The sequence below is a fragment of the Mesoplodon bidens genome, assembly GCF_964165515.1.
Source record: "Mesoplodon bidens genome assembly, chromosome: 3".
Taxonomy (NCBI): Eukaryota; Metazoa; Chordata; class Mammalia; order Artiodactyla; family Ziphiidae; genus Mesoplodon; species Mesoplodon bidens.
Window position 1 is genome coordinate 84,086,567 of NC_138178.1, and position 23,141 is coordinate 84,109,707.

The 23,141-nt window shown below is 42.3% G+C and overlaps 1 protein-coding gene across 1 annotated transcript in view; it reads left to right on the top strand.

Annotated features, from left to right (window-relative positions):
* The window catches only part of LOC308614034 (cytosolic carboxypeptidase 4-like), a gene marked incomplete at both ends in the record, with an annotated part of 110,209 nt that overhangs the window by 61,159 nt on the left and 25,909 nt on the right, over positions 1-23,141 (top strand). The window contains 5 exons of the mRNA XM_081228250.1: positions 2,138-2,346; positions 13,924-14,089; positions 15,077-15,144; positions 20,736-20,852; positions 21,901-22,481. Coding sequence (XP_081084376.1) covers positions 2,138-2,346; positions 13,924-14,089; positions 15,077-15,144; positions 20,736-20,852; positions 21,901-22,481 — 1,141 coding nt within the window. The remainder of the gene's footprint in view (positions 1-2,137; positions 2,347-13,923; positions 14,090-15,076; positions 15,145-20,735; positions 20,853-21,900; positions 22,482-23,141) is intronic.

Genomic DNA, 23,141 nt, shown 5'->3' on the forward strand with positions numbered 1-23,141 from the left:
CCCACTGCCCATGCACTTTTTTTGCCATTCTGTCTTCTTTTCAGCAGGTGATAGTTTCCTTTAATACTTCCTACCTAATCCTCAATTTTCTTTTAAACATCAGATATTGGATAGGCTGGAACCTCATTTAGGCGGTAAAGAAGTCCAGTGCTTTGTGGCTGGGACCAGCCGAGGAGAGAAATATTTTTGATACAAAAGAATAATTCATTATAGGAGGTAATGAAGGTGATTTAAACCTTCCACAAACACATCATGGAGTGAATAAAGCTCATGGCTCTCAATTTAGGGTCATGGCTGAATGAAATGTTGTCAAAAGTGAAAAAAAATATAAAACCAACTGCACAAATGGGTCAGAAATCTCAGTGGGGCTCAGTCAAGCCTGACAATTTAGAATTTGACAAACAAGTAGAAGAAAAGGAGAATTCCATTAATATTATGAGAAAACCCTTCTGGAATAAAGCACTGAATTTTCATGTTATCGTTTGACTCATGTGCACTTATATGGTCTTAGGAAAAAATCTGACTTGGAGCTGAAATTTTACTTATCCAGTTACAGTTCAGGGGATCTCTCTCTCACATGCTCATCCAGAAACATAGATTGTCTCATAAACCAGCATGAACAGTATGGATAATGGAGAAATGCAGTCGTGAGAGGGCAGAGCTGCAAGATGTGGGCGTTTGTTCCTGAGAGTCAGCCCGTTAGAGTTCTTCGGGGTACCTAGTCCACAGGGGTAGAGAGGACCAGGATCCAGAGAGTATCTATCTCCCCATCTACTGGGTAGACCTGAACTGGTCTGTCCGCCAACCCTGTAGGTGGAGGAGCTTAACATGAGAAGTGGTGTATGTGGACTGTTGAGAGAGGTATCTTGGACCATTCTTCCCCCTTTCTTTCTTCATAATGGAAAAAGGAAGAAATGATTCACCCATCAGAGGGGTCTCATGGGAGGTCTCACGCAGGGTCATTCAACTAACAAAGGGTAGTCATGGTGTGAAAGAGGGGAAGAGAACTGTAAGAGCATGCTATTACAGCTCCCTGTCAGATGTAAGGAAGCCCTGTCCTCACATCCCTGCTGGGTGGACTTCCAACCTCTTTCTGGATATTTTTGGTGCCACGTTGCTCATTACCACATAGAGACCAGCTCCCTATTGGGTAGCCTTGAGCCTGAGGAGTTCCTTTCGTGGACGGAGCCAACCCCTTGCTGATCTGGCTTCTGTTCTCTTTACGGAAAACACCCAACACATCTGTTACACATGGCAGCCTTCCTGACATTATGTCTGTCACTCAGGGTCCTCTCCTTTTTAACCTAAGCCTTATAGTTTGCTCAACCCAAATGACAATATCCCAAGTCTACTGAGGCTTAGGAAAGAGGAATGGAAATCCTGTGGATTCCCCCCACCTCCTTTCTTCTCTCTCCCCACACACTATTATCCTTTTTCTGAACTATTTGAGAATGTTATAGACTTTCACAATGGTGAATTTCATAAAAACAAGAATATTCACTTATGTAAACATATAATAGTTTATCAAAATCTGACAATAAACATTTATACAATACTATGGGTTAATCTAAACACTATTCATATTTTACCAATTGCATCACTAATGCCTTATGTAGCAAAAGAAAAAAGTTGTTTTCTGGTCCAGGATCTAAATTATAATTATATATCGTACTGACATGCCATGTCTTTTTAGTCTCTGTTAGCTCAATTCCTGGGTTTTTTTTGTTTGTTTTTTGTTTTTTTTTGCTTTTCATGACCTTGACATTTTTGAAAATTATAGACTGGATATTTTGCATCATGTCCCTCATTTTGGGTTTGCTGATTTTCCTCATAGTAACATTTAGGTTATGCATTTTGGGGCAGGAAAATCATAGAAGAGATGCTGAAGGGATGCTAAAGTGATGCTAAAGTGGTGCTTAAGTGATGCTAAAGTGATGGTGTGTCTTTCTCAGGGCATCTTATCTGCTGATGTTGACTTTGGTCACTTGATGAAGGTGATATCTGCCAGTTTTCTCCAATAGAAAGTTATTTTCATTCCCTTTATGATGAATTAGTATCTTGTGGGAGGTACACTGGGACATCCTCAGGCAGGTATGGCCAGCCTGTGATTGACATTGTCTTTTCCCATTGGTTTCAGAGTCTGACAGCCGCAGGGCAGTGAACAGAGGCTATGTCACCATCTTGTTCAGGCTGCATCAGGACTGGCACAGCCATGACACGACCAGTTCCTACGTGCTGATCCGCAGGGCGCTTCTGCTTTGCCTCAGGCATATTGCCAACCTCCGGTCTGGCAGGGAGGCCTTCCTGGCAGCTCAGGGCATGGAGATCCTTTTCAGCACCACACAGGTAATCAGCATGGGGATTATCTTTGCAGTTGGATGACATCTGGATGATTCCTGAAGGCCATCATTTAGGACTCACCTTCACTAAAGCTGGGAAACCTCAATACGTTTCTTGCTTCCTGCTCTGGGCAGATGTTGTGGACTCAAATCCTCATTCCTTCACTCACTCATGTACTGATTGACTCATTTATTCAATACGTATTAGTTGGGTACACACTGGGTAGTGCAGTGATTAAGAGTGTTGATTTTCAAGCTAGAGAACCTGGCTTCAGATCCCAGCCCTAGCACCTATAGCTGTGCAACTTTAGAGAAGTCACCCAACTTCTCTGGGACTCAAGTTTCTTCTTCTTAAAAAAAATAGAAATGATAAAATCTAGGTTTTTGCGTGGCCTGAATAAGTTAACACAGACATGTTTATGTTAGCAGGGTTCTTGCCATGACTTAACTGCTTTATGAGTGTGAGTGGTTATTGGAATAATGATTAGTTTTGGGGACCTAGTGGTGAATATGATAGACGAGACCCCTGATCTTTTGGGACAAGCATTCCACCAGAGAGTTGGACACTAAGGAAGCAAAGAATTCAATCTGGAAGATAATTTCATATTGCTCTGTGAAATCAACAGAGGAAGGGCACAGGTCTACAGTGACTTTTACATATGCAGGGAGACTTGACCTTCTCTTAGAGAGGTCAAGTCTTCTCTGAGCAGGTGACACCTAAGCTGAGACCTGAATTATGGAAGGAGTCTGTCATGCCAACTTTACGAGGAAGAGCATCCCAGGCACAAGGAGTAGCACCTATAAGGGCTGTCACTTACCTGCACCCCAGTGGAATAAGTGTCTAGGGTTTCCTGGATTTCAACCAAATAATAAATTCCTTAATTTCACTTGATTAGGGCTAATTTAAACACCATCATGCGAGGCTACCTATACGTTCTCCATGGATGATGTGAGTATCTCCCAAATACCCATCATCTGCTCACCAAACCTCTCCTGGGGCCGAGGCAGCCATGTTTCACACACATCATGTTCCTTGCTGTCTTCGTATTAGTCAGTCTCTGCACTACTTTCATTGGTCTCGTTGCTTCTCTCTGGACACTCTCCAATTTCTCTGTACCTGAGTACATCTGAGGTAATGAAGCGGTCAACGAGAGTGCCGTTTTCCAACCACGGCATCTGTAGACTAACCATTTCTTTTAAAAAGCTTTTTCCCCTCCTCTAAACAATAACATAATACTGCACTGCAAACCAATATCTACTTTTCTGTCTGCTGTCGCCTCTGGGCTTCTCTCCATCATTACAGCTTTCAGAGCTTCTCGGTCATGAAATAGCTACATTTTCCATTCTATTCCTCTGGATGAGGAAGTGCTTTGACTGTTTCCAAGCTTCACCATCCTTTGTAAGCCTGTGCCCCCATATCTTGAATCTCTCCCAGCCTTTGTGACACTCCCCCCGTATTGCTGATGCCTAGAATCTCCCAACTCTGGCTCGTGTGCTTTAGCCAGCTCCTCTGCCCCCTGCATTATTGACTGTTTTACTGATCTGCGTTAAAAAAAAAAAAAAAAACAATTAAAAGAGTAATACAGGGAAAAGATGGTGATCCCAGAGGTACAGGTCTATGACAAGAAGAGAGTGGAGAAAATACCAAGTGAAGCACAGGCATGAAAGGGGCTGTGAGCCCAGAAGCAGGCTTTTAGAAGCAGTTCCTCAGCAGGACAATAAAGACCTCAACTGCTCAATTAAGCAAATTTACAATGAGCTCCCAGCCTCCAGTTACTGTTGGGAATGGAAGCAGGATGTGAGCAGAGGCAGAATCTGCACTTGGTGGCCAGGTTTCTCCTGCCTGAAAAGCTTCCCAGCACCCGGGCTGAGTGCTCTGAGCACAGATGCCCTTGCAGCTGTGCTGGAGTTAGAGCTGCCCATCCATTCTCTCCCCTCTCCTGCCAGAGAAGATGCGTAAGTCACAGGATGGCCAAATGGGGAACCTTGGATCTAGTGATGTCATTTCAGTAGCTACTGCAAATTATGCTGCTTCTACTGCTGCTGCTGCTGCTGCTGCTGCAACTGATGGAGATGACAATGAAAATGAAGGAGAAGAGGAGGAAGAAGAAGAAAATAAAGGAGGAGGAGGAAGAGGACGAGGGAATGAGATTTGTCTTCAATGCTTACTATGGCTGAGGGCTGGCATAGCAGTTTATGCAGACTCTCTGATTTCAACATTTCAAAGGATTTGAAACTGATGGTCTTCCTCAACAGTCAGTATTTCTGTCCACTGGACCAGAGGTTCTCTAAGTTAACTGTGATCAAAGCCATCTACATGGCTGCAAGGGCCCCATCCTCAGAGTTTCTGATTCAGTAGGTCTGGGATGACCCTGAGAAGTTGTGTTTCTAACAAATTCCTAAGTGATGTTGATACTGCTGGTCTGGGTCACACTTTGAAAACCACTGTCCTTTACTGTTTTTATCGGTGCTTGTGGTGTAATTGCAAGCCTACTGGGCATGAGAGTGACTGAGAAAGAACTGTTTTTGAGTCCTTCCCACAGACTTCACCCATCATATTGTTCTTTGCCTTCCTGCTGAGGCCACTGCTTGCCATGATTCTCTCTCAATAACCCCACCTCTTTGTTTCCTGGGTCCCACAGCCTTGCACAGATCCTCTGAGCATCCTTTAAACGTTCAGAGGATCAGATTGTCTATAATGCATAATAATCCCACACCAAGTAAAACATTACACTGTTACCATCATCAGCAATACTACCAAGGGCAATCATAGACAGACCTGGCTTCCAAAATGCTGGCAGTTTTGACTGAGTTGCCTGGCTTGGACTTGGCTCACTACCTCCTAAGCTTGAAGCTTAGAGCATTATCTCTGATCAGTCATCTACCTTACCATTCTTCATCCTCCGTGCTCAGTTCTCTCTTTTCCCAATACTCATACTTTTCAGTAAGCACTTAAAACTATTTGACCAGTCCCAGCGATAAAATAGCCTCAAGGAATTTATTTTCCTTGGAGAGTGTTTCCTGCTGTTGGTTCAGGAGACCTGACTGGTATTATTTGAGTACATGGAAGGGGAAATAACATTCTTTTTTGCGGGGAGGAGGGGGCTAAGTAACATATTTATTTTCCTCTTTTAATAATAACATTTATTTATTTATTTTTAACATCTTTATTGGGCTATAATTGCTTTACGATGGTGTTAGTTTCTGCTTTATAACAAAGTGAATACATATACATCTATGCCCATATCTCTTCCCTCTTGCGTCTCCCTCCCTCCCACCCTCCCTATCCCACCCCTCTAGGTGGTCACAAAACACCGAGCTGATCTCCCTGTGCTATTTTGCTTCTTCCCACTAGCTATCGGTTTTACATTTGGTAGTGTATATATGTACATGACACTCTCACTTTGTCCCAGCCAGCTTACCCTTCCCCCTCCCCATATCCTCAAGTCCATTCTCTAGTAGGTCTGCGTCTTTATTCCCGTCCTGCCCCTAGGTTCTTCGTGACTGGTTTTTTTTTTTTTTTTAGATTCCATATATATGTGTTAGCATACGGTATTTGTTTTTCTCTTTCTCACTTACTTCACTCTGTATGACAGATTCTAGGTGCATCCACCTCACTACAAATAACTCAATTTCATTTCTTTTTATGGCTGATTAATATTCCATTGTATATATGAGCCACATCTTCTTTAGCCATTCATCGGTCGGTGGACACTTAGGTTGCTTCCATGTCCTGGCTATTGTAAATAAAGCTGCAGTGAACATTGTGATACATGATTCTCTTTGAAATATGGTTTTATCAGGGTATATGCCCAGGAGTGGGATTGCTGGGTCGTATGGTAGTTCTACTTTTAGTTTTTTGTGGGTTTTTTTTTTTTTTTTTTTTTTTTTTGCGGTACGCAGACCTGTCACCACTGTGGCCTCTCCCGCCGCGGAGCACAGGCTCCGGACACGCAGGCTCAGCGGCCATGGCCCACGGGCCCAGCCGCTCCGTGGCATGCGGAATCCTCCCGGACCGGGGCACGAACCCGTGTCCCCTGCATCGGCAGGCAGACTCTCAACCACTGCGCCACCAGGGAAGCCCTGTTTGTAGATTTTTTGATGATGGCCGTTCTGACAGGAGTGAGGTGATATCTCATTGTAGTTTTGATTTGCATTTCTCTAATGATTAGTGATGTTGAGCATTCTTTCATGTGTTTGTTGGCAATCTGTATATCTTCTTTGGAGAAACGTCTACTTAGGTCTCCTGCCCATTTTTGGATGGGTTGTTTGTTTTTTTGATATTGAGCTTCATGAGCTGCTTGTCAATTTTGGAGATTGATCATTTGTCAGTTGCTTCATTTGCAAATATTTTCTCCCATTCTGAGAGCTGTCTTTTCATCTTGCTTATGGTTTCCTTTGGTGTGCAAAAGCTTTTAAGTTTCATTAGGTCCCATTTGTTTATTTTTGCTTTTATTTCCATTTCTCTAGGAGCTGGGTCAAAAAGGATCTTGCTGTGATTTATGTCATAGAGTGTTCTGCCTATGTTTTCCTCTAAGAGTTTTACAGTGTCTGGCCTTACATTGAGGTCTTTAATCCATTTTGAGTTTATTTTTGTGTATGGTGTTAGGGGGTGTTCTAATTTCATTCTTTCACACATAGATGTCCTGTTTTCCTAGCATTACTTATTGCAGAGGCTGTGTTTTCTCCATTGTATATTCTGGCCTCCTTTATCAAAAATAAGGTGACCGTATGTGCATGGGTTTATCTCTGAGCTTTCATCCTGTTCCATTGATTTATATTTCTGTTTTTCTGCCAGTACCATACTATCTTGATACCTGTAGCTTTGTAGTATAGTGTGAAGTCACGGAGCCAGGTTCTTCCAGATCCGTTTTTCTTTCCCAAGATTACTTTGGCTATTTGGGTTTTTTTGTGTTTCCATACAAATTGTGAAATTTTTTGTTCTAGTTCTGCGAAAACTGCCAGTGGTAGTTTGATAGGGATTGCACTGAATCTGTAGATTGCTTTGGATAGTATAGTCATTTTCACAATGTTGATTCTTCCAGTCCAAGAATATGGTATATCTCTCCATCTGTTTGTATCATCTTTAATTTCTTTCATCAGTGTCTTATAGCTTTCTGCATACAGGTCTTTTGTCTCCTTAGGTAGGTTTATTCCTAGGTGTTTTATTCTTTTTGTTGCAGTGGTAAATGGGAGTGTTGTCTTAATTTCTCTTTCAGATTTTTCATCATTAGTGTATAGGAATGCAAGAGATTTCTGTGCATTAATGTTGTTGCTACTTTACCACATTCATTGATTAGCTCTAGTAGTTTTCTGGTAGCATCTTTAGGACTCTCTATGTAGAGTATCATGTCATCTGCAAACAGTGACAGCTTTACTTCTTCGTTTCCGATTTAGATTCCTTTTCTTTGCTTTTCTTCTCTGATTGCTGTGGCTAACACTTCCAAAACTATGCTGAGTAAGAGTGGTGAGAGTGGGCAACCTTGTCTTGTTTCTGATCTTAGAGGAAATGGTTTCAGTTTTTCACCATTGAGGACGATGTTGGCTGTGGGTTTGTCATATATGGCCTTTATTATGTTGAGGTAAGTTTCCTCTCTGCCTACTTTCTGCAGGGTTTTTATCATAAATGGATGTTGAATTTTGTCCAAAGCTTTTTCTGCATGTATAGAGATGATCGTGTGGTTTTTATTCTTCAATTTATTAATGTGGTGTATCACATTGATTTATTTGTGTATATTGAAGAATCCTTGCATTAGTGGGATAAACCCCACTTGATCATGGTGTATGATCCTTTTAATGTGCTGTTTGGTTCTGTTTGCTAGTATTTTGTTGAGGATTTTTGCATCTGTGTTCATCAGTGATATTGGCCTGTAGTTTTCTTTCTTTGTGACATCTTTGTCTGGTTTTGGTATCAGGGTGATGGTGGCCTCGTAGAATGAGTTTGGGAGTGTTCCTCCCTCTGCTATATTTTGGAAGAGCTTGAGAAGCATAGGTGTTAGCTCTTCTCTAAATGTTTGATAGAATTTGCCTGTGAAGCCATCTGGTCCTGGGCTTTTGTTTGGGGAAGATGTTTAATCACAGTTTCAATTTCAGTGCTTGTCATTGGTCTGTTTATATTTTCTATTTCTTCCTGGTTCAGTCTTGGAAGATTGTGCATTTCTAAGAATTGGTCCATTTCTTCCAGGTTGTCCATTTTATCGGCATATAGTTGCTTGTAGTAATCTCTTATGATCCTTTGTATTTCTGCGGTGTCAGTTGTTACTTCTCCTTTTTCATTTCTAATTTTATTGATTTGAGTCTTCTACCTTTTTTTCTTGATGAGTCTGGCTAATGGTTTATCAATTTTGTTTACCTTCTCAAAGAACCAGCTTTTAGTTTTATTGACCTTTGCTATTGTTTCCTTCATTTCTTTTTCTGATCTGATCTTTTTGATTTCTTTCCTTCTGCTAACTCTGGGGTTTTTTTGTTCTTCTTTCTCTAATTGCTTTAGGTGTTAGGTTAGGTGGTTTATTTGAGATGTTTCTTGTTTCTTAAGGTAGGATTGTATTGCTCTAAACTTCCCTCTTAGAACTGCTTTTGCTTCATCCCATAGGTTTTGGGTTGTCGTGTTTTCATTGTCCTTTGTTTCTAGGTTTTTTTTGATTTCCTCTTTGATTGTTTCAGTGATCTCTTGGTTATTAAGTAGTGTATTGTTTAGCCTGCATGTGTTTGTACTTTGTACAGATTTTTTCCTGTAATTGATATCTACTCTCATACTGTTGTGGTCAGAAAAGGTACTTGATATGATTTTAATTTTCTTAAATTTACCAGGGCTTGATTTGTGACCCAAGATATGATCTATCCTGGAGAACGTTCCATGAGCACTTGAGAAGAAAGTGTATTCCGTTGTTTTTGGATGGAATGTCCTATAAATATCAATTAAGTCCGTCTTGTTTTATGTATCATTTAAAGCCTGTGTTTCCTTATTTATTTTCATTTTGGATGATCTGTCCATTGGTGATAGTGGGGTGCTAACGTCCCCTACTGTGATTGTGTTACTGTCCATTTCCCCTTTTATGGCTGTTAGTATTTGCCTTATGTATTGAGGTGCTCCTATGTTGGGTGCAGAAATAATTACAATTTTTATGTCTTCTTTTTGGATTGATCTCTTGATCATTATGTAGTGTCCTTCTTTGTCTCTTGTAATAGTCTTTGTTTTAAAGTCTATTTAGTCTTACATGAGAATTGCTACTCCAGCTTTCTTTTGATTTTCTTTTACACGGAATATCTTTTTCCATCCCCTCACTTTCCGTCTGTATGTGACCCTGGGTCTGAAGTGGGTCTCTTGTAGACAGCATACATATTGGTCTTGTTTTTGTATCCATTCAGCCATTCTATGTCTTTTGGTTGAGCATTTAATCCATTTAATTTTAGGTTGTTATCTATATGTATGTTCCTATTACCATTTTCTTGGGGTTGTTTTTGTAGGTCTTTTCCTGTTGTGTTTCTTGCCTCGAGAAGTTCCTTTAGCATTTGCTGTAATGCTGGTTTTGTGCTGCTGAATTCTCTTAGCTTTTGCTTGTCTCTAAAGGTTTTAATTTCTCCTTTGAATCTGAATGACATCCTTGCCAGGTAGTGTAATCATGGTTGTAGGTTTTTCCCTTTCATCGCTTTAATTATGTTGTGCCACTCCCTTCTGGCTTGCAGAGTTTCTGATGAAAGATCAGCTGTTAACCTTATGAGGATTCCCTTGTATGTTACTTGTTGTTTCTCCCTTGCTGCTTTTAATATTTTTTCCTTGTATTTAATTTTTGAAGATTTGATTAATATGTGTCTTGGCATGTTTCTCCTTGGATTTAACCTGTATGGGACTCTCTGTGCTTCCTGGACTTGATTAATTATTTCCTTTCCCATATTAGGGAAGTTTTCAACTATAATCTGTTCAAATATTTTCTCAGTCTAGTCCCTTTATTTTCTCTTCTTCTGGGACCCGTATAATTGGAATGTTGGTGCCTTTAATGTTGTCCCAGAGGTCTCTGAGACTGTCGTCAATTCTTTTCATTCTTTTTTCTTTATTCTGCTCTGCAGTAGTTATTTCCACTATTTTATCTTCCAGGTCACTTATCCATTCTTCTGCCTCAGCTATTCTGCTGTTGATCCCTTCTAGAGAATTTTTAGTTTCATTTATTGTGTTGTTCATGATTGTTTGTTTGCTCTTTAGTTCTTCTAGGTCCTTGTTAAACTTTTCTTGTGTTTTCTGCATTCTATTTCCAAGATTTGGGATCATCTTTACTATCATTATTCTGAATTCTTTTTCAGGTAGACTGTCTATTTCCTCTTCATTTGTTTCGTCTGGTGGGTTTTTGCCTTGTTCCTTCATCTGCTGTGTGTTTCTCTGTCTTCTCATTTTGCTTGACTTACTGTGTTTGGGGTCTCCTTTTTGCAGGCTGCACGTTCGTAGTTCCCGTTGTTTTTGGTGTCTGTCCCCAGTGTCTAACGTTGGTTCAGTGGGTTGTGTAGGCTTCCTGGTGGAGGGGACTAGTGCCTGTGTTCTGGTGGATGAGGCTGTATCTTGCTTTTCTGGTGGGCAGGTCTGCGTCCGGTGGTGTGTTTTGGTATGTCTGTGACCTTATTATGATTTTAGGCCGCCTCTCTGCTAATGTGTGGGGTTGTGGTCCTGTCTTGCTTGTTGTTAGGCATAGGGTGTACAGCACTGTTGCTTGCTGGTCATTGAGTGGAGCTGGGTCTTGGTGTTGAGGTGGAGATCTCTTGGAGATCTTCACCGTTTGATATCATGTGGAGCTGGGAGGTCTTTGGTGGACCAATGTCCTGAACTCGGCTCTCCCACCTCAGAGGCACAGGCCTGATGCCTGGCCGGAACACCAAGACCCTGTCATCCACACGGCTCAGAATAAAAGGGAGAAAAAGAGAAAGAAAGAAAGAAAAAATAAAAGAAAGTAAAAGAAAGTTATTAAAATAAAAAATAAGAAATATTAAAAATAAGAAAAAGAAACTTAAATAAAAAAGAAAGAAAGAAGAGAGCAACCAAGCCAAAAAACAAATCCACCAATGATAACAAGCACTAAAAAGTATACCAAAACACACACACACACACACACGCACACACACACACACACACCAAAAAATGGACAGACAGAACCCTAGGACAAATGGTAAAAGCAAAGCTATACTGACAAATTCACACACAGAAGCATACACATACACACTCAGAAACATAGAAAAAGTAAAAAAAAAAAATATATATATATATATATATATATATATATATATATATATAATCATTGCTCCCAAAGGCCACTGCCTCAATTTGGGATGATTTGTTGTCTATTCAGGTATTCCAGAGATGCAGGGTACATGAAGTTGATTGTGGATATTTAATCTGCTGATGCTGAGGCTGCTGGGAGAGATTTCCCTTTCTCTTCTTTGTTCGCATAGCTCCCAGGCTTCAGCTTTGGATTTGTCCCCGCCTCTGTGTGTAGGTCGCCTGAGGGCGTCTTTTCTTCGCTCGGACAGGACAGGGTTAAAGGAGCAGCTGATTCGGGGGCTCTGGCTCACTCCGGCCGTGGGGGGAGGGAAGGGTACGGAGTGTGGGGCGAGCCTGCGGCGGCAGAGGCTGGCATGACGTTGCACCAGCCTGAGGCGCGCCGTGCGTTCTCCTGGGGAAGTTGTCCCTGGATCACGGGACACTGGCAGTGGCGGGCTGCACAGGCTCCCCGGAGGGGACATGTGGAGAGTGACCTGTGCTCGCACACAGGCTTCTTGGTGGCGGCAACAGCAGCCTTAGCATCTCAAGTCCGTCTCTGGTGTCTGTGCTGTTAGCCGTGGCTCGCACCCATCTGTGGAGCTCCTTTAAGCAGCGCTCTTAATCCCCTCTCCTCGCGCACCAGGAAACCAAGAGGCAAGAGAAAGTCTCTTGCGTCTTTGGCAGCTCCAGACCTTTTCCCGGATTCCGTCCCGGCTAGCTGTGGCACACTAGCCCCCTTCAGGCTGTTCATGCAGCGAACCCCAGTCCTCTCCCTGGGATCTGACCTCCGAAGCCGGAGCTTCAGCTCCCAGCCCCCGCCCACCCCAGCAGAGGAGCAGACAAGCCTCTCAGGCTGGTGAGTGCTGGTCGGCACTGATCCTCTGGGCGGGAATCTCTCCGCTTTGCCCTCCGCACCCCTATTGCTGCGCTCTCCTCCGCGGCTCCGAAGCTTCCCCCCTCCGCCACCCGCAGTCTCCGCCCGCGAAGGGGCTTCCTAGTGTGTGGAAACCTTTCCTCCTTCACAGCTCCCTCCCACTGGTGCAGGTCCCGTCCCTATTCTTCTGTTTTCTTTATTCTTTTGCCCTACCCAGGTACGTGGGGAGTTTCTTGCCTTTTGGGAGGTCTGAGTTCTTCTGCCAGCATTCAGTAGGTGTTCTGTATGAGCTGTTCCACGTGTAGATGTATTTTTGATGTATTTGTGGGGAGGAAGGTGATCTCCACGTCTTACTCTTCCACCATCTTGAAGCTCCTCCTCGGAAATAGCATTGTTGATTTTATTAAGAAATTTCTGTTTTGAAAGTTGGCTTACATTTTTTTTACTTTGGAGTCATTTGGGTAGCGTGAATCCATGGCTTAAATTTTATGAAATGTTTTTCCTCCATGTTCTTTCCTGTGGAGCAGCCCATAATGTGGGCCTGGAGGTACCATTCATGGCATAATTGTAGACAGTCACTGCCCTGTGGCATGTTCTAAGCATCCTCCATATCTCCTACTATGACTTCTTGGCCTTAGAGCTTAATGGAAACGCCTTAGGAATACCAAACTGGAGGCTTACATTAGTCAACTTTCTGTATCAAGTCAGTAGACAAAACATTTACTAAGGGACTGCAGAAAATGGCCATATTTTTGCCAAAGACATACTGACTACTCCCAACTCTCTGTCTCTCAATTTAGTAAACTTGTTCTTACATTTTTCACAGTGTCTGAAAAGAAGGGTCTTGTCATGTTCCATCAGTATCAAAATGTTACATCTGCAAACCCAATTTTTCTTTGCTTTGTGTAGATACCAAGAGAGATCACCACTGTGGGCTTTGAGAAGAAGCATGTTATTTGATTTAGGTACTTGGGATTCTCTTAGTCTTTCTTCTGATTTCATATTTTACCTTTTTCCTTGATATTTTTCTCTTCAGATCATAGCTAAAAGAGAAAAGTAAGACTTCTATCAGTTCAGCTACTCATTCTCTAATTTAGGCAATAATTCACAACAACACATGGATGGTTGAAGGAAGATGCCATTACCTCCTCTTCCCTCAGCTATTCTGGACCATGTTTTACCTTAGGTGCAGCATCCCTTGAAAGTCTCTGAAGTCTATTTTCAGACTACATTCATTCCAGTAATATATTAGCTGTAAAAGAGAAATAAAAATGCAGATTACACACTGGACCAAAGCAGATCCTGTGTTAGACAAAATTCTACATTAGAATGTTCAGATTAGAAGTTCTACATTAAGGCTATTACTGTCCATTTAGGCTGCGTGTAATCCATTACTTAAAATAACATTATAGCAAAGGGACTCCACACAAGATGTCAGTGTCTGATATGATCTTCTCTTTGTTCAGAACTGCCTGGATGACAAAAGTCTGGAGGCTCTCATCTCCCTTGTGCTTCAGATCCTGAGGCAATGCTACCCTAAGAGCCCACTTCCCTTGGTCACAGCCAGCAGTGCTTATTCCTTCCCAGTCCCTGGGAGCACCACCTCTGAACCTCCACGTGTTCTAACTGAAGGTAAAGTATGTGGGTAGTTCTTCTGTACTTATTTTGCTCGTAGTTATGAGCCTTATGATGAACTTTTGCATTTGGATACTATTTCAGAGGAATGTGGATGAAAGTAGAATCAATTTTTTTAACAGATCAACTGATTATCTAATAAGTAATTAGAGACATGTATGAGAAAGCTAGTTTTTCATAATACCAAGCTTATTAATTTTGTCCTTAATTATTAAGTGTTGGCACTTTGCCTGGTAGCTATGGAATGCCTGTAGAGTCATCTCAGCTGATTTTAAAAAATCTATTTGCAATCCCATGATGGAGTCCCTCCACCATACAGACTGGTTCTGGAATTAATTTGCCCTCAGGATGAAATTGAAATCAAACTTTTGCTGTTTTGCCACCCCATGCAAGTCATTTTAGAATACTTGAAAGTATGATTATCCAATCTCCTAGAAGGTTTTGTTGTCAGAAGATACTAGTGCTTTTCAACCTTGTCCTCTTTCCAGGGAACAGATTTTCCATAGGCATCATCTTGTCACAATGACACTGGGTGCTTTCTGTGGACTTTTGTTTTAAATCAGTTCCTTCGTATTAAAATTAGGGAATCAAAGTGCTGTCTACATTACAACAGCTTTGGCATCTACGTGATCACTAAACTCTGGCAATGTTAGTTGCATAAATACTTCTACATAGAAGTTGCGTAAATACTTCTACATTGGGTGAAGGAAGCCAGAATGGTATTCATGTGTCATTTTATTCTGCACTCATTTTGCATTCAGTGTGGGACAGCAGTTTAGACATCATGATATAGTGCTCTCACGTACCTATGTGCGCGTGATTTACACATCTGATAAGTGTAAGCGTGTGTTGGGATCCTGTACACTTAATAATGGCCCCTTACTTGTGGGAAGTACTAAGCATTGGGTGGCGAGAATCTCAATCCAAGGCAAAGGGGAAGCCTCATCCATTTCACCTCTGTTTTTTTTTTTTTTCCCCACTCAGAAGATTTTGAAGATGATGGAGACGAAGAAGAGGACAAAGACTCAGATTCTGAAGATGTGAAAGAGGAAGTAGGTACACTAGCCCTTGCTTCTAATGATCTCTACATTCATAATTCTACAAAGGAAAATGTCCCTTTCTATGTTCAGCTAAGCCCAGGGTAAAATTTTTTTCAGAATTTTTAATTAATTAATTAATTAATTTATGGTTGCTTTGGGTCTTTGTTGCTGCCCGTGGGCTTTCTCTAGTTGCAGTGAGTGGGGGCTACTCTTCATTGTAGTGCATGGACTTCTCATTGTGGCGGCTTCTCCTGTTGCAGAGCACGGGCTCTAGGCACGCGAGCTTCAGTAATTGTGGCATGCAGGCTCAGTAGTTGTGGCTCGCGGGTTCTAGAGTGCAGGCTCAGTAGTTGTGGTGCATGGGCTTAGTTGCTCCACGGCATGTGAGATCTTCCCAGGCCATGTCCCCTGGATTGGCAGGCAGGTTCTTAACCACTGTGCCACCAGGGAAGTCCCGCCCAGGGTAAATTTTAAGGATGGACTTTTGCGTTTCCACTTTAAGTCCTGGCAGATACTGATGCTCACTAAATGAAGGCTACTGTTACTGATTTCCAAGTTGTCATTTTTGTCTTGGTAGGCCCAGTACAATCCCATCGTCAAGTCAGAGGCTATCTATTATCAAGGCACTAATATTCCATCAGGATAAGCCTGAGGTAGACATTTAGGGTTGGTGTATTTAATGAATGTGAAGGATACTCAGGCAAAGAGACCATGGAAAGACTTCCTAGGAAACTTTTTCTAGTAGATCTCCACTGTCTTTGTAAGTCACTCTTCTTATCTACCCAATCTATACACAGGACCACTGCGTTGTACAATTCCATTTACCTTGGAGTATGTGAACTGTGCTCCTTTGGGTTGTATGGCACGTATCCTGGCCAGCAAGGAAGTAGTGCCTTTTAGTCTCTATCAATAATAACCTATGCTATAGAATGGAGATCAGCCAACTCTCTATGAAAGGTCAGATAATCATTACTCTACGCTTTGTGGACCATACAGTTTCTGTCACAACAACTCAGGTTTTCTGGTGTAGCACAAAAGCAACCATAGACAATGTGTAAACAATAGGGCATGACTGTGTTCCACAAAAGCAGACAGTGGGGCATAGTTTACTGACAGCATTTCTAGAAAAAGGTTTCTAAACCTTGGCATTTTGGCTGGATAATTCTTTGTCATGGGGGGTTGTCCTGTGCATTATACGATGTTTAGCAGCACTCCTGACCTCAATCCACAAGATGCTGGTGACATCCACCCCTTTGCCCCCGAGTCATGAATCAAAACTGTCTCTGGGACTTGCCAAATATCCCTGCGGGGCAAAAATCACCCTGTGGTTAAGAACCACTGCTCTAGAATAATGATAATTTATCTACGAGTTATAATTCTGTCTCCATCTCTGTTGGTGGACATCGACTTGGACAAGTCCCTTCAAGTTATAGTTCCTTAGTTTTGACATCTGCAAAGTAAGACTGAGAAGTAAATGCTACCTTTTATGACATTCCTGGAGATGAAATCTGGATTAAAAAATCTACCTATCTATCTATCTATCTACTTGTCTATTTATCTATCTACTATCCATCCATCCATCCTCCTCTCCCCCTCCCTCTCTTCCTTTCTTTTTACATACCATTCCATCTACACGTCTGCCTAGGGAGAAAGAGACTTTTTGCGTTCTCTGTCATAATAATCACTCACCTTGCTAATGGTAGTAGCAGACATAGAGGGACTACCTCTTAGCCAGGTCTCTAGGTTAAGGCTGCTGTTGCTATTCTGGTGTGCTCAGGGTTTTGTTGATAAATAGAATCATTTCTGAAGTCATCAGTAGCAAATTGGCTCTTTGCTGTGCCTTGCCGATGCAGGCCTATGGAGAACTTGCTGAATTATTTGAATAATACTGTGCTGCTGCAGTCATTCATCAATGCCACTTTACCACCCCTCTTGCTGGCTCTTTGATAATTGAATGTTTGATGTGTAGCATCAGTCACCTCTTGTATCTGATGTGGAGGGACAAGCTGCAGGCTGGTGCTCGACTTCACACAGCATGGGGTTGGGGGAGAGCTTTCAGACTGTCTCCTTACCCCCACTCTGCAGATGATGGTGGGTTGGGGTGGAGTGGAATCTAAACAAATAAATCAATCCAGCTGGGAAGGAAGCATAAGACAAATAAGTGAGGGCCTGGAAATAATTCGTCAAGAGCCTTCGAGCTGAGGAGAAGGTGAGAAGTAAGTGTGCGAGCATGCCTTATAGAGAAACAGAGGAACATCAGAGTAAGGGCTTGATTCTGGGGTATAGCAGGAGACAGGGAACCGGGTTTTCCCCTGGAGAACCCAACAGCATTTGCTGCAAGTTATGTGGGCAAGAAGCCAAGAGTATTTATTTCTGGTCAGAGAATGGACGCAGGCCTTTAACTTGTGGCCTTTTCCTTTGAAAATCTTAGTTAACAATTGGGAGAAGCCTCTTAGAAAGAATGATTAAAAGGAACTTATATCTGTAAAGCGCCTTGAGAGTGTATAGTTGGGTGCTGTTCTTTGATTGAAAACTGTGAATGTCATCATAAGGAAAGAAACTTACAACGTATATAGACTAGAGGTTGTCCATGTTTGTTTGTTGTTTTTCTTAATGAACACAAACATTAGATTTGGACAGACTCTAAAGAAGAGGAGGACAGAAAAGGGTGAATTCAAGCTCTTCCTTGCTTTCTTCCCTCCTTTCCTCCTCTTAAACTTTTTATTTCTTTCAGGTATTTTCTTGGATATGATCCATATGTGAGGTGGCATGCTAAGTTCTTAGGGATGTTAATGTGATACAAAAGCAAATAAGACAGTTTTTATCTTCACAGAATTCAGTCTAGTAAACTTGGGGTTTGTCTCTACCAGAGTTTGAATGGGCACCTTCAAAAGGGTGTTGAACTCAAATCTAAGGCTGGGGAAAGTCAATATTGGAAGGGTCGAACCTGAGGAGGGAGGGAGTTATCTGGGTTAGATGGGTACCAAAATCCTAAATGATGAAGCTTCTCTGGGTTGCTGTGAGGACAGAGAAGCTGGTCCACTCCTAAATAAATATAAGCGTATTTATAAAGGGTGTTTATAAAATACAGAAGTAGTTGACAACTTGCTTGAGTGCCTGGAGATTCAGAGGCCAAGATTCAAGCTTTGAGGACCAGAGATGGTCTCTGTTACAAGTACTCCACTTTGCTGTTATACTGAGAAAGCCATCGCAGGCAGTATATAAATGAACGGACATGACTGTGATCCGATAAAACTTTATTTACAAAAACAAGCAGTGGGCTATAGTTTGCTAACACCTGCTCTAAGGCTGAGTAGGTCACCTAGATAGGCTGAAGCTCATGGGTTACCTGACGCTCCTCATTCCAGACGTACCAACCTTACTTGTTGGTGGGGAGATGTTTCTCAATGCCTGGCAGGTTGCATTTCTATTGGTGCCACCTTGGGGCATGGCTGAGGCTGTAGCAGAGATGGTGAAAGGAAGGGAGATCTGACAGATGAAGCTGGAAAGGGTAAGTGTTGGGATCTCCAGTACCAGGCTAAGGAGTTTGGGCCTGGTATGCGCTGTATCTGAAAAATTCCTTATATCAACCTCATGGGATCTATATTTCTTTTAATTTAAAGCTTGGAGGAAAATTGCAGAAGATGGATGGAATATTGCACTCTATCCCCTGAATCAGGAATATAACATTTTTAAAAATGATTTTTAAAAAAATTTATGTTAACCTCTTATTTATTTATTTTTTTGGCTGCGTTGGGTCTTCGTTGCTGTGTGCGGGCTTTCTCTAGTTGCGGTGAGCGGGGGCTACTCTTCGTTGCGGTGCACGAGCTTCTCATTGTGGTGGCTTCTCTTGTTGAGGAGCACAGGTTCTAGGTGCGCAGGCTTCAGTAGCTGTGGCTCACAGGCTCTAGAGCACAGGCTCAGTAGTTGTGGCGCACAGACTTAGTTGCTCCGTGGCATGTGGTATATTCCCGGACCAGGGCTCGAACCCATGTCCCCTGCACTGGCAGGCGGATTCTTAACCACTGCGCCACCAGGGAAGCCCAGGAATATAACATTTATTTTCCACATTTATTTGATTTCAGGAAGAATAAGCCAGGCTTTCAGGACTATCAGGTTTTTCCTTAACTAACAAAATAGATTCCTAAAATACAGGGTGGATTCCCCCTTCATTTTATTAGGGAAACTTGATCTGGGAGAGGCATAGAAAGATTAAGAGATGGAGCTATGTCCTTCCTCTGTAACATTCTATAACCTTTGAAAAATACAGAAGCGTTTGGAGGAGAGTCACCATCACTGTTAAACTATTATGAAATGATGATCTAGAAGAAGAAATAAAAGGTCTGGTATTATTCATCCCAATGAAGAAAAGGCTGGTGGTGATTCGGTAAACTTTTAAATGTACAAAGGGATAAAGGTATAGTAGGAGGTTATGACCTCCTCCCCAGAGCCTGGAAGGCTCAGCATCATACCTGCATATGGAATCTTGACTCTTGCAGTCTTCCTCTTATTCTTTATGCTTCAGCCACTTTCTATTTAAAAAAATTTTTTAAATTTATTTTATTGAAGTATAATTGATTTATAATGTGTTAATTTCTGCTATACAGCAGTGATTCAGTTATATGTATGAATTCTTGTATATGAGTGTATACATTCAGCCACCTTCTTTCTGTAAGCAAATTTAAGTTGCTTTTATTTTCTTTTTCTGTTAGTAATTTCTTGCCCCAAGTCTTTGCCTTTTTGGCCGTTATTGTTAAAATGTGTCCTCCGGGCTTCCCTGGTGGCTCAGTGGTTGAGAATCCGCCTGCGGATGCAGGGGACACGGGTTTGTGCCCTGGTCCAGGAAGATCCCACATGCCGCAGAGCGACTGGGCCCGTGAACCATGGCCGCTGAGCCTGCGCGTCCGGAGCCTGTGCTCTGCAATGGGAGAGGCCACAACAGTGAGAGGCCCGTGTACCGCAAAAAAAAAGAAAAAAAAAAAAGTGACCTCCTTAGCTTCTTTGTACCCCAGCCTCACTCACCATCACTTCACCACCTCTCATTCTTCCCATGACATTTATCACTGTTTGAAGTTACCTTGCTCATTTGTTTGCTTTCTTACTGTCTTCCTTTTCTCACTAGAAGGCAAGTTCTATGGAATCATGGACCTTGGTCTGTTCAATTATCAATGAGTCTTTAGTACCTAGGAGAGTGCCCACTCATAGTAGGGGCTCATTAAACGTTTGTGAAAAGAGTGACCTAAATAGGTAGATAGATGAATAAGTACAACAGTTACAGTTATGGCAAAGACAGTGGTGATGAGATAAAAACAATTCTTTGGTATTGTGCTTCATTGTTTACATAGTTCATCTCATTTTACATAAATTATTTATGATGAAGGCTGATAAATACTAACATGAACACTGAGAAAAATTATCATCTTTCTTAGTATTTAAAAAATACAACCTTACATATTAAATTATCCTTGACTAGGCTAGCACTATAACTTGGAGGCAAGGAAACCGTGTCCCAGGATTCTGAAAAGTCCCATCTGTAGCTTGTCTCGATATTTCTCAGGATGGCTCTCCTGATTGTAACATATTTTTTGAATGTGCCATTGTAGGATGATGCCTTGGAAACAGATGTGAACAAACTGAGCTCCAAACCTGGTCTTGATGGACCTGAAGAGGAGCTGATGCAATATGAGGCGATGTGTCTTGAGCTCTCCTGCAGTTTTGAGGTAGAATGTATGCCGTGGTTCTACTCCTCGGTGATGCTAATGGGTTCTTTGCAGACCCTGGGCATCCAAACTGGCCTCCAGATGGAAAGCATTGCTCATCTTTAGCATTCTGCTTCTGGGATCTTTCCGAGAGGGAAGTAAAAGGCTAAACAAAAATATGAGAAGGTGGCAGAGATAGGATGCATGCAAGGGTCCTATCAATACAATCTGACACCCATCACCTCGGAAGGAAGTAGGATGAAGGTTCACATTGCTGCCTGTTGTCTGGTGGGCAGGGTGCCTTACTCTCATGTCCTGGGAAAGCAAGTGAAAATTCATGGTGACTTAATCATTCTCTTGTGAGAGTAGGATGGTTGTATGAGATGGCTTTCTGAAGGTGAGCAGCCTGATTCTAGGGTTTCGTTGTTAGCAGAAACAAATCAAGCACCTTATGCCTGGTCATGTTAATCCAGTGGTTGGTTGCTGCTGCTTCTTCTGCTGTTGCTCCCACCAAAATTTAGACCTGCTTTTGGACCTCCATTCTTTTCTTATGATTCTTAATAAACCATGAATTTGGCCATATCTAAGGGTACACGCTAAGTCACTTATAGAAGGGAGCTGACATATTGTATTTCACTCTAGAAAGCAGAAAGGCATTGGTGGGTAAAAGCTTCAGGGAAGGAAATTTTAATTCCGAGTAAAAAAGAATTTTTCTTAAACTATCAGAATGATCCTCAAATAAAAGGAACCACCTTGGGATACAGGGAAGTTTCTGTAAATGAGTCATTCAACCAGGCTGTAAATGTTTGGGGGTGTTGTAGGAGGCTTTCATGTACTGCATAGACTCATACTAGACCCACCAAATGCCCCTTCCAAGTGTGCGTTTCTAGGATTCTGCTATTTCTTTGACTCTTGAAGCTTAGTCTTTCCTTGACTGACTTTGGAAAAAGTTTTCCAGTGCAGAGGATTTATGCTTAGCTCTGTGCCCAGAGAGTGAGGACAGGGATCAGATTGTATTCTCTACTTGGACAGAAACACTGACGTATTCTTTTCCACTTTTAACCTGAAGGCACTGGAGTCCAAACCTGGAGGTGGTTTGAACTTGGACGAGACTCAGTGTGCCAGTCACCACCACATTCTGACTGCTGCCTCCCCAAAAGGGCTTTGCTTGAATAAGGACCAAATCTCCTGGGGACAAGAAAGAGAAGTCCCTGTCCAGACCTCCCTTCTGAGCAGAGTGAAGATGGGGAGGTCCAACATACATCTAACCTCCAAAGAAGGACCTAGAATGAACCCATACCGAAATGCACAATCCAATGGTCTTGGGATAGGTTCTTCCGGAAGTGAAATCTCAGGCGTTCAGGCGTCCTTCAAAGAGGATGCTTGGGACATAGATGCGATTTCCTGCCCAAGGATAAGTGCCTCCTTTTCCAATTCCACTAGACCTAGAGAAGCTACTGAATTAATAGATAAGCTCCTGCAGACACATCGGACGCATATCGCCTTCCATGACCCCTATCTTTGTATGGCCAAAGCTAGAAGAACCAGATCTGTGTCTGACTTCACAATGATGGCATTTCCTGATTTCTGGGGTCATTGTCCACCTCTCTCTGCCCAGTCCGTGTTGGAACGTAAATGTGGAGTCCAAAGGTGATGGTGCTACTAACTTGGGAGCTATATATATTTTTTCTTCTTTAGTATTTTTGTAGGTGGAATGGTTTGTACAGATAATTCTGTTATCTTCAGGAAAGTGAGCATTAGTCAGCAGCATGTTAAAAGCCTTAAGGAGGGCTTTCCCGGTGGCACAGTGGTTGAGAGTCTGCCTGCCGATGCAGGGGACACGAGTTCATGCCCTGGTCCGGGAAGATCCCACATGCTGTGGAGTGGCTGGGCCCGTGAGCCATGGCCGCTGGGCCTGCACGTCTGGAGCCTGTGCTCCGCAACGGGAGAGGCCACAACAGTGAGAGGCCCGTGTACCGCCCCCACCAAAAAAAAAAAAAAAACCTTAAGGAAATTTTCGCCAAATATACAAGCTTACCTCCCTACTAGGACATTTCAGAGCCAAGGGTAGGGTGGTGGTAGACATGTGTTTCCACAAAAAGAATTTCTTAGACGATTCTAATGCAACCCCTTACCCCGTATCCATTGCAAATCCTACAAAAGGGAAAGATTATCCAGTTTCTCCAAATACTGGGATCATTCCTTAAGGGAAGGTTCTCAGGAAAAAACAAGTATGGATTATTTGGGATCACTTTTCTCATTTACTGCAAATTGGAATCTGATCTCTTGTTAATGAGAGGAGGTGGTGGA